Genomic DNA, 13,962 nt, shown 5'->3' with positions numbered 1-13,962 from the left:
CTGTCGTACCTTAGACATCCCCATATATATGAGAATGTTTATCTTCATTTACTTTAGCTGCGTCTTCATTCACAAGATGATTGTGAATGGTTCACCTTTTTTAATTTGAGTAAATAGTTATAGATGTTGATTAAACTATAGATGATTAATATTAAAATTCTTTGTTAGTGTTAATCTTAGGTATACATGTATGATGACTATTTATAGATAGCAGATAGATAGATAGATAAATATAATTAATGTGATAAGTTATCAATCGATACTGACAAATTACGTGAGATCAATAAATAAATTATAATAAAAGATTGTAATTTCTCGATTGGTGTGAAGATATGAAGATTTTATATTTAAAAATATTATTCCAAAATTTTAATTATAAAACTTTTTTTCTAAAAATCTTAAAAGTTAAATTTAATCTTTAAAACAGATTCGGAGAATGTATAACAAAATTCATATATTATCCAAATTTATAAGAAAAGTAGGCATCAAAATGGAATAAATGGTATAATTTAAGTAACAAATTATACATTAACCACGAGAAACTGAGAACTGTGATCGTTTTTCCGGAAATATTGATTGTAAATTTATGGAGTAAAATTTTATAAATTATTTATAATCATATTATTTTAGAAGTTTTGAGAAAAGGATCAAATCTGAAATTGATATATACTAACAAATTAACTAGTATAATTTTTGAATTTACAAGCGAGACCTAAGAAGCGGTTGCGTCGATGCTTGTGAATGATACTGATAAACGGCAGTGATGATGCCGGCGGCTGCCGATTGATGCGTTACGTGAGCAGCACGGACTATTTAGCTTCGGTATCGACCGACTCGACTTAGCTTTCTGGGCGCCGTTAGCTTCCAACCATCGTTTCTATCACCAGTATTCTTTTTATATTTTATTTTCCTTTAATTTTTGTTTCCAATATATCTAATTTGACCGGGAAAGGAACCGGCGGTAGAATGGCGCGGCTAATTATTCAACAACTTGGCGTTGAGCTTCAGGAAGCAGCGCTTTGGGTTTTCCCTCTCGCGCGTTATCATAAACCGGTTGGGCCTCTTTGACGGGAAGCCCTTACACCCTTAGTTCAGTTTTATAATTTAATAAACTTTAAAAAATAAACAATTAAACTCTGGCCAGTGTGGAAAAGGCCAGTGCATGCACCATACTATTCATTCATATGTGATAAGAAGATAAGCCGTACACACAAACCTACGATAATTGCGGTCGCGTGTAGGCAATGTCAAAGTGGCGAAAATTTTATGTTGACGCTTAGGAAGAGCAGAATTCCAAGCACTTCCATTTCATACCGCACATAGTAGTTGTCACGATCGGGGTAAGCCACTCTTACCTGTATGAGTTACATCACGTTGATGTCGTGGAAGTTGGTAGGTTGTATTTGTCAAAAATATGAGAGGAATTGGAAGAGTTTTCTAAAGAATTTCATTGGCTGAAAATGAAAAGAAAAGCAAATGGTTGATATATTTTTCAAACTCGGTTCGCCAGCCTCTGCCCATTGGCCCTCGTCGCTTTGCTTGACATCCACTTTAAGATCTCGGTCGTGTCAGCAATAAAGAACATTGGAGCATCATCCAGCTTGGATGTTTGATTTGCAATTGTTATGGCTTCGTAGATATGATTCTTCTAAAAAATGAAAATTCAACTTCTTTAAGGAAACGATCCCTCCACGTATTTATCTAGACCATTTTTGGAGAGACTTTCATGTGAAGAAAGTCCTCCAGTTAACCATACACCCTTCAAAAGACCCTTAAAAATGGTGACAATTCAGTTGGATTAATTACAAGGTAAGCCCTCAGATTTCTTGAGGACTTTTAGAAAGTATTTTCAAAACTGATATTTATTCAATTTAATCCTCAATTTAAAATTAATAAAAATAAAAATTATAACTTATCAATACTAAAATTAACTCTAATTTTAGGGTGTGACATAAAACAAACACAAATGAAAATTAACAAAACTGACAAAAGAAAGCCAACCAGGAAGCTCTTATTGGAACCCTAATGGATGAATGTAATTGTTTTTCTACATGAATCATATCAAAATACGAAAATAAATTGCAAATCCAAGGTTTGTTGTTCAAATTAATTGTAACGTATCAAACAGGTGCGGAAATATGAATTTATTATAGTCAGGGTTAAAATATTTTTTTATTTTCTATAACTACATTTTTTTAATTGAGGGAATCTGGTAAATTTTTATTTATTTATTTTTTAAAAATATATTTTTTATATTAATTAATAATTAAAATATGATTGGCGGGGCCAAGGGTCCCTTGCCCTCCCCTTGGTTCCGCCCATGATACCAAAGCTTACTCGATGATGATCAACAACAACCATCAATCTGGTTTGGGGTCTCTGAGATGCTCTCCAAGTGTGGCCTCCACACCCCGACTCGGCCACTTCTTCGATCTCACAACGTCGACAACTTCTCCGAGAGTATCTCACTTAAATACCAATCCGATACCAAAACGTTCGACATTGAAGTCGTGTTGTTGCTGCTCATGCTTCGGCTGTATCTTTTCTTCTTGGTTGTTGTTTTGGACCGAATTTTTTCAGGTGTCGAAGGGTGCGGGAGGAGGAAATAAATCTTCCCGCGTTGAAGCTCGGCTTCTGGTGGGACAAGGACGATTTTCGGGACCATTTCATCATCATCAGGAGAGGATGATTTCTTGAGGACTTGTTTAGGGTGAGCCTTCATGATCTCGCTAGCTTTGACATGGGAGCCATTGATATCTTCGACGCGGCCATCGGTGTGCACTATACGGATCACATCGACTGCCCCGCAGGGAAGAATGCAAGAGATGCAGCACCAGATGGTGTTCTTCATATGGTCGCTTACTTGGATTGAAATCTATGGATAGGATATATAAATAATTACACGCTTATGGGTGACAGATGTTGATCCGTTATTGGGAACTGTCAAGTAAGCTAGAATAAAGTGGAGAAGACCATATCATGTTATTCAATAAAATAATTAATCACATAAAGTTATAGTCTATTGACCCATCAATTCCATGTTTAAATTATAATCTACACATTAATTCCATGTTTAAATTAATAGTAATAATTAAAGATATTACTAATTTAGATCTATTAATGATATTATAAAAGTAAAAAAATCAAAATTTATCAAATTAAAATATCATAATATGTGAGTTTAAGTTCTAATTTACTCTAATTGAAATTTTAAAGTGTGGTTATTATCTAAATATATTTGAGTTTAAATATGAATATATTTTTATTTTAGTTTGATTGTGCATTATAATAATTAATTATGAAATCATTATCTCAAATATTGATAGTGAAAAAATATTTTACAAACATATTTTGTTCTTTTCATGTATCATATCATATGTATCGTATCGTTGAATTAAGATTTTGATATAACAATAATTTATAAAATTAATTTTGTATTTAATTGAATTTATCAAAAATAATTCAAAAAACGGAATTAACTTGAAAAATATGTTTTAAATGTTTTCTAATGGAAACTTTTCAAAAACATACTCTATCGATTTCACATTTTTAAAATCAAGTTTCCGAGAATTGTTTGCTTAAAGGATCGATCTATTCATAAAAGGTTCTATCTTTTCGACCAAAGGATCAATCCACTTCAAAAAAGATCGATCCCTTATATTAAGTAGGTTTTGGCTCGAAATGATCGATCTCTCGATGAAAATGACTGATCTTTTCTCCTAAATAATTTCTTTGTTACCAGGTCCTTATCGGGTTTGTTGTATTTTCTTTTACTAGGATTTACTTCTTGGTGAAGTATAGAAGATTCAGATCATATAATCAATGCTGTTTTCATTTGATTTAGTGTCGGTGTCCACCCCTATCTTGTATATTTACAGTTCTTTGTTACAATGGACCAAAACACAAATCTTTGCCTGGTTGTTGGGAGATCAAGACATTGAATTCTGTCTTTACTTCTTGCTTTGATTCGCTATATTGATTTATATGTATATATGTGGATATATTGCAGTGGGTCTAGGTTCTTCAAGTGATCAGTTTTAGCATATTTTCAGGTCTTTTCTGGCAAAACTTTGAGATGAAGGTATTTGCCATGGTTTTATTGGAACAAAGCTGTTGAATTTCTTGATTGTGAAACGTTAATGGAGGAGAGGAAATTGAATTTTAATGCTCCGCTTTTATCTGTGAGGCGATTTTCCGGGACGTCTTCCTTTCAAGATCGAAATAAGCAGAATAAATTTGAGAATCCTCCTCCCACGGCACGATTTGCTCTCCCCTGGCATTGCCCGGATGCAAGTTCGGATCAGGTAAAGGAACCTGTTGCGGTTCCTTTTGTGTGGGAACAGATCCCTGGGAAAGCGAAAGGTAGTGTGGAGCTTGAGTTCGAGCCGTTTAAGGAAGCTTTGGGTATTCCCAGGCTTCCGCCCGGTCGGATTTCGAAGGTTGTCAAGTGTCCTGTGGCTGTGCTGTGGAGGAAGAGTGTGTAAATCAGGATGTGTCCGGGTCTCAAACTGAAACGTATGCTTTGAATGATAATGTGAGTAAATTAGACTGTTTGAACGAGAAATGTGTCTCGGGATCAGACAATGACGACGATGTTTATTCCGATGCACTTGATACGTTAACAGATGCATTCTCCATGAATTGTAGTATTAGTGGTCTAAGTGGATCAGATGGTCCAGTTGCTAAACCATCAGGAACGTTCTCTACGGATCCATAAACTCAGGATTTCATGTTGCAGCGCTTTTTGCCAGCTGCAATGGCAGTGACCCTGGAGACACCAAAGTATGCCTTGAGGAAACAATCAGTGGCACCCGAACAACCTACAGAGGCTAAGAAAGCGGTCATTGCCGATAGGAAACCTCCTGTCAATAGTTACGAGTCGGCTATCGTTCCATATTATAACTGGGATGCAGAACAAGAAGAAGAAACAGAAGACGAATTCGATGGCTATCAGGATACGGGCAATTTATCAAGAAAAGCATGCGGCCTATTGCCTCGGTTATGCTTCAAGAGCTCTCACGGCCTCTTATATCCTGTGCCTGGATTAAAAGTTAGATCCCACTCTTCAATGTCTTTCTCGTGAAATTCCGAAGCCACGAAAAGCTATTTACTCCAAGTCTCGAAGCCAAATTTTTGAGAAGGTTAGTTTGGATCTTTTATGTTTCCTTCGAATAGCCATTCGATGATCTTTCTGTAAGTCTTAGATGTAAAGATTAAAGAATAATATCTGAACTATGAGAAAGAGAATGAGAAACAGAAAAGGAGAGAAGAAATATTCTGAATCTTTATTATATTCAAGGGGGTGAATTTTACAAATCTTAAGGAATGTATTTATATTGAGCAATACAGTCATAGCTAATGATGTAACTAATTTTCAACAAACTTCAACAAACTAATTGCTTCAACTTGATTAGCTGCAATGCACAACCATCATGCACAACAATAGTACGTGTGCTCATGTCCCATGCACAACTTCATTCATTCATTTACACTAACATTCCCCTTGCAACCTTCAACTTCAAACCTCCTTCAAAGCTCAAATTGAAATAATGTTCATTTACACTAACATTCCCCTTGCAACCTTCAACTTCAAACCTCCTTCAAAGCTCAAATTGAAATAATGTTCATTTACACTAACATTCCCCTTGCAACCTTCAACTTCAAACCTCCTTCAAAGCTCAATCTGATCTGTTTTTCAGTTGTGCCACCAGCAACCGTTGTCTGTGTTTGAAAAACAAAGACGTTGATAAAGGCTTGGTCAGCACATCAGCAACCTGCTCAGCTGCAGGCACTTCATGTACTTGTAGCTGTCCCATAGCCACCATTTCTTGGACAAAAAACAGATCTAACTCAACATGTTTGAACTTGGAATGCAGTACGAGATTAGCACACACTGCAACTGCACTTGTATTATCACACCACAACGTGGCCTTGCCATGAGTAACTATGTGCAGCTCTCCCAACAGTGATCGAAGCCACACCATCTCAGCAGCTGCGCAAGCCACACTTCTATACTCAACCTTAGCAGTTGAACGTACGACAACATGTTGCTTCTTAGAGCTCTACGAGACCAGGTTCCCATAAAAATATATACAGAACCCTGAGGTTGACTGTCTATCATCAATATCCGAGCCCCAATTTGCATCTGCAAAACCAGTTAGAGCCATTCTCGAGGAGGGTGTAAACCGTAACCCAAAATCAACAGTACCTTGTAGGTAACGAAGTATCCGCTTCACTGCCAGAAAATGAACATCCAGTGGGGATTGCATGAATTGACACACTCTATTCACAGCAAACGCCACATCAGGTCGAGTGATCACAATGTACTGCAGGGCACCTACGATGCTTCTGTATCGTGTAGCATCTTCAAGTGGTGTTCCTTCCTTGGCTGACAGCTTGATGTTAGAGACCATATGGGTGGGAAGACTTTTCACTTCACCAAAGCCATGTTTCTGTAGAAGGTCTTGAATATACTTTTGTTGACTCAAAACAACATCACAACCTTTATAACTAACTTCCACTCCTAGGAAAAAACTCAATGGTCCAAGATCCTTCAACGAAAACTGAGCATTTAGTCTGTCTATAACACTTTGAACAACCATCTCTTTATCCCCTGTTACGATGATATCATCAACGTACACCAGTAAGTACACCAAGCTATCCGAGGTCTTTCGAACATAAAGAGAGGCATCCGACTTAGCTAGGCAAAAACCTTCAGATTCTAGGTATGCCTTCAGTCGCTCAAACCAGGCCCTCGGTGCTTGTTTCAGCCCATAAATCGCCTTGTGTAGCTTACATACCAGCTCACCATTTCCTTGCTCATACCCAGGTGGTTGAGTCATGTACACCTCTTCAGTGAGCAGCCCGTTCAAGAAGGCATTGTTGACATCAATCTGTCTCAGCTTCCACCCTCGTGACAATGCTAAGGAAATGATCACCCTAATCGTTGCAGGCTTAACCACTGGGCTGAAGACTTCATCAAAGTCAATTCTTGGTTTTTGGAGAAAACCTTTCATCACCAAACGTGCTTTGTACCTTGAAACCGAGCCATCAACATTTCGCTTTATTCGAAAAATCCATTTACAGTTTACTGCCTTCCTATCCCTAGGAAGAGGAACTAGAGTCCACGTGTCATTCCTCACCAGTGTATCATACTCTGCTTGTGCAGCTTCTTTCCAAAGAGGACTCATCAATGCCTCTGTGATATTAGCTGGCTCTTGATCTGAACTTGCAACATTATAAACTTTTGGCTTCCAGATTCCATGCTTACTCCTGGTCATCATGGGATGCACATTGGAGACTGGTTGTGGAACATCAATCCCCACTCCGGGTTGAACTTCAACGCACGTTTCTGTTGTACCCATCTCTTCTTGGACTCCATGTGAGCTGGCATCACTGTGATTATTATTTAAAATGGCCGCACTACTATTATTATTCAAATTTGAACTATGAGAAAGATTAAAGAATAATATCTGAACTATGAGAAAGAGAATGAGAAACAGAAAAGGAGAGAAGAAATATTCTGAATCTGTATTATATTCAAGGGGGTGAATTTTACAAATCTTAAGGAATGTATTTATATTGAGCAATACAGTCATAACTAATGATGTAACTAATCTTCAACAAACTTCAACAAACTAACTGTTTCAACTTGATTAGCTGCACAACCATCATACACAGCAGTAGTATGTGTGCTCATGTCCCATGCACAACTTCATTCATTTACACTAACATTAGATACTCTAATACACCGGCTTGAGCATTTACTGGTATTTTGCATCATTGCAGAATGCTTGGGATGATGTTCACAAGAACAAAACAGACAGCAGAGTTCAATCCGCTGGGCTTCCAGTGGACAAGTCGGACAGTGTAGTTCAATCACCGAGGCTCTCGAAGGACGAATCAGATAGGGTAATTCAATCCCCCGGGCTAGGAGCAAACAGATCAGAAAGTGAATTCCAATTGCCGAGGCTCTCGAAGGACAAACCAGACAGGGGAGTTCAACCCCCCAGGCTCCTAGTGAGCAAATCAGATAGTACATTTCCACCACCGAGGCTCACAATGGACAAATCGGATACTGAAGTTCAACCCCCTAGGCTTCCAAGTAGTGGGTGCGTTTCTTCATATCGGAGGGAGAGACCTCAATCACCTTTCCGTGGTGGAGGGTTTCTTGGCTTGCCTAAAGAAACTGAGAAATACAAAGCCAATATGATGGTTAAGTAAACCAGAAGCAATAACAACTCGCGGGAATTAGTACCGTGTCGAAGCACCAGACAAGACTCCGGTTCTCCAAGCCCTGCAGTTGAGAAAACGTTGTATGTAGATACTGTAAGTTCTGCTGAAACTCCTTGGATACCAAAGTCCAAATGGACTCCATTGGAGTGAACAAAGTGTTGGAAGAACCTGCTACCATGGATACCAAAAGCCTCAATCTTTTGGATGGAAAAGGCACATCGGAATGTGAAATTGCAGGGTCGGTGAAATCCAGTCAATCTTCTTTCTCCAACAATCCTGATCCCGGACAAAAGGGAGGACTGGATCCGGTATTTAAGTCCTTGGAGCGTATAAAAGTTAGAGCTGATAGAAATCTGAGCTACCCTGATGACGATGATGATTCGAAAGCAGCTGATGAAGCAAGTACCAGTTCCGATTACTCTCCTCTTCCACCTCCTTTGCCGAAAACACCATCGGAGTCTTGGCTTTGGCGTGCTCTGCCTTCGGCAAAATCATCTTCACAGTCTTACGATGGCACTCGTTTTAAACCGGAAAAACATTAACCTAAGCCAGCTGCTACTGATGCCAAGTGGGAAACAATTGTCAAAACTTCAAGCTTGCATCATGATCACGTCCGCTATTCCGAGGTAATCTTATCGTTCTTTAAACAAAGCTATCGTCTGCTCTGATGAGAACTTTATCTTTGTACATTCCTAACATTTGTGTCCATTACAGGAACTAGTAACTCCCTTTTCCCAGAAATCCAAAACTTAAGAAGAGAAAACACCAAGGGCATCATCGGATTCCTCGTACTAAACAGCAGTTTTGGTTTCGACATGGTCAGAGCTGATTAAGATTTTGCTGCAGCCTACCATTTTTCTCCTTCCACTTTCCTTCTATAGGCAACTAAATTTGTTAGCTCTCGTTGTTATATAAGCTTGTAATTTCGTTTCTTTTTCCCTATACATCAACTATAACTGCAAGCTGAGGTCACTGTTACATCGAAGTCAGATTCGAATTTTGTAATGGCCACAATTTTTTTTCCAACTTTTCTAGTTGGATGTGGTGCTTGTCTTGCTCCCAGAATAAACAGATTGTTGTGGAAATATATTGGATATAAAATGCTTGTTTGGGATAGAAGGAAACTTGGAATGAAACTGTATTCCTATATGATAGTTCGGGTAGGGTGCGTAGTGCGATCTTAGGTCCGGGACAGAACATCCCCAGCTCTTGTGCGTATAGCTTCCACCATGGTCACACCAAACCTTCCTGTTTCCTATGGCTCTAGGACAAGTACCTGGAAAGATCTCACTTGCTGCTCGATCTTAAGTACTCAACCTCGTTAAGCCTTGTCTGCAACATATTAAGATAGCAAAAGCGAGTGCCTGATCCCTTCTTGTCTTGACAATGGCTACCCTTGCCGTGATCAAATAATCCGATTCTTTGGCTTGGACTTAACTGAAAATCCGGTAACCATTCCCTTTTCTTGACCCTTTTATTCAAGAAATCTACCTGCACATGCTCTCGTGGGTCCAATTCTTCCATGGATTTGGTTCAATGATGATATTGCAGACAAGTTCTCAGCTTGTTTTCTTCATCATGCATCTCTACCATTGCTTTTTGCTAATACAAAATGATACATTATTGTAATGGCTCTTTATTGATTTCAACTGTCAAATCTGTTTATTTAACCTCCCTCTATGAATAATAAAAAGATATGCCAGTATGTGCAACCTACCAATTCCCAACATTAGTGTAAAAAACCTTGGACCCTTGAATTATATATATATATATATATATATATATGCAATGAATTAATCAAGACAATAATCCTATTGTTAATGATTGTCAAACCCCCATCATTTGTAGGTTTTAAATATTGTTTAGGTGTCAGATTTAACGGCACAAACTTATTGTACTATTTTCTATAGTATGTCTAAATTACGCAGACTATTTCCTACTCATAAATAAGAGGGTAATAAATGTTAAAGAATAGTCGAACTCATCAGTGAGTTGCAATAATGATGATATCAATCAAACTTATAATCAAGTTTAAACTACTGCCTCTCTCGATTCATCCCTTCATGCCCATGGATTCATATCTTAAAACTGCCCCACACAAAGCTGCTGCTCTGTAAACAGACTCAGACCTGATAAGATTGCAAGGAACAATTGTGAAACGGCATGCATGTGTATACTCTTATATGCATCTGTAAGCATGCATTATAATATTCTTGGCTTAAGATAACAAGAAATGCAAGTATGTATAAATGTTTGCATGCAAAATATTTTCGAGAATTGTGGTTTTTCATCTTAATAATATCCACAAGATGCATCATGAACACAATAATAACATGTTCAAGCTGAAGCAAAAGTTATCGTTTCATAATCATTTCAATTACTCTGAAGCAGTGTTATGATTGTCTGAAAAAGAACAAGTGAATAACCCTTTTGATAACGTTGAAGGTGACATACATAGAGCCCTCATCTGTTCTGTTGTTGCTGTGCTTTTTCCTTTGAATGTTTTCTGGACTACGAATTTTCATTTTTAAATATTTTCGAGAATTGTGGTTTTTCATCTTAATAATATCCACAAGATGCATCATGAACACAATAATAACATGTTCAAGCTGAAGCAAAAGTTATCGTTTCATAATCATTTCAATTACTCTGAAGCAGTGTTATGATTGTCTGAAAAAGAACAAGTGAATAACCCTTTTGATAACGTTGAAGGTGACATACATAGAGCCCTCATCTGTTCTGTTGTTGCTGTGCTTTTGCCTTTGAATGTTTTCTGGACTACGAATTTTCATTTTTATATATTTGTTCAAGTTTCAAGCAAATTTGTAACAGAAAGTAGAGAAGAGGGCAAATTACATGGACAAAACACATTAAGGATCGATTCTTAAACATCTCTTTTAGTCTTAAAAAATAAGATTATTGTGCAACTCTGGGTTAACCATCAGACCCTTTTGGCTATCCCTTGTCTGTCCCCATTTCCTCAGCTGAATCTGCAGCATGCAAGTCCCAGCAAGAAAATCCAGAGACTGAGATGGACTCAACACATCAAGAACACCTTTCAAGGTCTTGAGCCTCACACAATCCGCCGCTTTCATCACCCTCTCCATCCCCGCCAGTACTCCCTTCATCGCCACCGCCACCGCCACCAGCTCCTCGTTCCTCATCCGCCTCGCCATCCGAACCAGCTCGACTTTTTTCCGGTCAGCCATTGCCACTTGCTGCCTCTCCATTTTCCCCTCCACTTTCTCTTCCTCCAACTTTATCTTCACCCTCAACTGCTCTATCTTCCTCACTTGCTCCTCCGTCAACTCGGCCAAACCCGGTCCCGGCTCCCGAGTCCTCCTCATTGACTCGACGAGCCCGAATATCGTAGACGGCTTCCAACCCGTCAGCCACGAATAAGCATCCTCTAGCTTGCTTAACCAAACTGGGCAATAAAAGGCGAGCACGTCTTCATGCGCAGCCGCCCATTTGACAGTGTAGTATTCTTTGTAATGAGTGGTGAGTTTCGACACCAGAGCTTGTTTATCACCTTCCGTTGAAACTAGAGTACTCACTGTACTCTCCTTGGACACGTTCAGCAACTGTTGCAGGTACACATCGAGTTGGCACATCCACTTATCGTAGAACTCAGAGAATCGTTCTCCGACTTTACTCTTCATCGGAACAGCAGCATGCAAATGGATATGCAGATTTTTTTTTAAGGAGAAAGAGAAGGGTTTAATGGTGATGATGACATGAACCAATGTGAAGTCTGTGAGTGATTTTAAATTTGAGGGGGTTCAACCTTTGACTGGGTCGAGGAGTCATGCATGTGTCTCACCAGCTGGTGCTGATGTTGTTGTGTGGATTAACGTGTCGATGTGGGAAACAATCTTGCTTCAACGTGGAACTCCATTCCATTCACGTTTTCGTAACGACCTCTTTTCTTTTTGTGCTTTGCTGCTCAAAAATCTTGTCTTTGCCTCTTTGCTTGTATGTGTTTCATTTTAATTTTATTAATTTAATCATTTTATTTTTTAAATTTTTATCACATTCTTTTTTTATTTTTAATCTTCATTTATTCACACTTAATATCATATATTATAAATATTTATTTATAAAATTAACTCTCCTACTTCAATTTATTTCATTTATAACGTTAAGATTACAATCTTTAAATATTTAAAAAATCTCATATTTCATCCTACTATAAAAATTTTAATAGAGAGTACAATAGTTGAAATTAATTTTAAAACTTGCCCTTATTTTATCAAGTTTGGATCATTTTGATATTTGATAAAAATTAAAGAGTTAAATAGATGTAAAAAAAATTCAAAGAGTAACATAATTAAATGGATAAAGTTTGAGGGCCTAAAAAGTTATTCACCCTTTTTAGCGTGAGCTTGCTACGTATGCTTTGTGGTTCAATATGGAAACAAGGAAATCATTTCTCCATGACAAAACATGTGTATCTGCCTATTGCCTCAATATTTTCCAAGCATTTTTTTATTCAGAAAAATTCTTTATTTATTTTTAAAATTATTAGAAAAATGTTTCCTATCGTTAACATGTGACTTTTATGTTATTGTTTCCTCTAATTTAAAAGAAACAAATTTAAATAAAACGATATATTTCGGACCGATTCAAATGAGTTGTTTAATATACATAAACATTTTTTTATTATAGTTAATGTCAATTCTTATATAAAATTTTAATTTCAAATTATATAAATAAATATATATAATACTATAAGTCGTTTAATAGTTCGATAAATATTATAACTAATGATAAAATTTATTGTTTTTTAATAAGTTAAATTAAATATAAACGTGGAATTAATTTCTTGTTAGTTTAAATAAATATAAAATAATATATATTTAAAAGATTGTCGATCCTCTAACGATGAATACCCGAATATCTCTTAAAAATACACTCAAATTTAAAAATTTTAAAAATAATACCATTTTGCATGGCATTTGGCAAAGGGTAGCATCGACTTAACCATGTTTGCATGGGGTCGGGCACGTGGGGTGTGTGAGTGGTGAGTCACAGTTTTATTTTCCACGTGTCTTTGCATATTAATATTAGGCAAACCCAACTCATGACTTACACATGTTCACTCTCTCCTAATCTTCATTTCTACTAGTGAGAACTTGGTTGTGGAATTTAAATCTAAACTAGTATAATATTATTATATTAATATATTTTTATATTTTTTAATAATTAAATTATAATACTATATTTATTTAAAAATTAATTAATTAATAATACATATCATACTGATGTAATTAATATAATAATGCGTGACGAGTTCTGAAAAAATATAATTTTTTATTAAAATATGTTACATCCGAGTAATAAATTTTCATAAAAAATATATTTTATTAGAACTCATCATATGGGCATGACGAGTTTCAATACACTATAATAAATACGATAGATTGTAAATTAAATTTTTAATCACCCTAGAAACCTATATAATTATTACACCAGCATTAAAGGGCTAGGCTGATTTTGCCATGTTTTATTCCCTTTAACTGTATTTTAAATAAATAGAAATTAAATTAAATTAGTGTAAATTGAAAAATAAATAAAATATGAATTTAGTTTATTATGATTTAAGTAAATTAATATTTTACTTTAAAAAATATTATACATTAATCTTTAACTGATTTAAGAGATTTATATATAAATTTTATCATAGATATAGATGAACTTATTAAAAAATCATAGAAATAGATAAAC

At 36.4% G+C, this 13,962-nt stretch overlaps 3 protein-coding genes across 3 annotated transcripts; 1 reads left to right on the top strand and 2 right to left on the bottom strand.

Moving 5' to 3' along the window:
* Positions 1 to 2,320: 2,320 nt before the first annotated feature.
* Positions 2,321 to 2,851, bottom strand: LOC120169719. The gene has a single exon (XM_039177840.1). It carries the CDS (start codon positions 2,849 to 2,851, stop codon positions 2,435 to 2,437), a length of 417 nt encoding a protein of 138 aa, XP_039033771.1. The 3' UTR covers positions 2,321 to 2,434.
* Positions 2,852 to 8,348: 5,497 nt separating this feature from the next.
* Positions 8,349 to 8,993, top strand: LOC120169691. Its single transcript, XM_039177809.1, has 2 exons — positions 8,349 to 8,861; positions 8,950 to 8,993. Exon 1 carries the CDS (start codon positions 8,367 to 8,369, stop codon positions 8,775 to 8,777), a length of 411 nt encoding a protein of 136 aa, XP_039033740.1. The 5' UTR covers positions 8,349 to 8,366; the 3' UTR covers positions 8,778 to 8,861; positions 8,950 to 8,993.
* A 2,122-nt stretch (positions 8,994 to 11,115) lies between these two features.
* Positions 11,116 to 11,935, bottom strand: LOC120169690 (protein DOG1-like 4). Its single transcript, XM_039177808.1, has one exon. The coding sequence runs from the start codon at positions 11,895 to 11,897 to the stop codon at positions 11,139 to 11,141; it is 759 nt and encodes a 252-aa protein (XP_039033739.1). The 5' UTR covers positions 11,898 to 11,935; the 3' UTR covers positions 11,116 to 11,138.
* Between the last annotated feature and the right edge of the window lie 2,027 nt (positions 11,936 to 13,962).

The sequence above is a fragment of the Hibiscus syriacus genome, unplaced genomic scaffold, assembly GCF_006381635.1.
Source record: "Hibiscus syriacus cultivar Baekdansim isolate YM2019G1 unplaced genomic scaffold, ASM638163v2 tig00111769_pilon, whole genome shotgun sequence".
In the NCBI taxonomy this organism is placed as follows: Eukaryota; Viridiplantae; Streptophyta; class Magnoliopsida; order Malvales; family Malvaceae; genus Hibiscus; species Hibiscus syriacus.
This window is presented reverse-complemented; position numbering and strand designations above follow the sequence as displayed.

Bases quoted from the DNA above. Each gene is read 5' to 3' on its own strand.
- LOC120169691 (XM_039177809.1), top strand. From the start codon at position 8,367: ATGGACTCCATTGGAGTGAACAAAGTGTTGGAAGAACCTGCTACCATG.
- LOC120169719 (XM_039177840.1), bottom strand. From the start codon at position 2,851: ATGAAGAACACCATCTGGTGCTGCATCTCTTGCATTCTTCCCTGCGGG.
- LOC120169690 (XM_039177808.1), bottom strand. From the start codon at position 11,897: ATGAAGAGTAAAGTCGGAGAACGATTCTCTGAGTTCTACGATAAGTGG.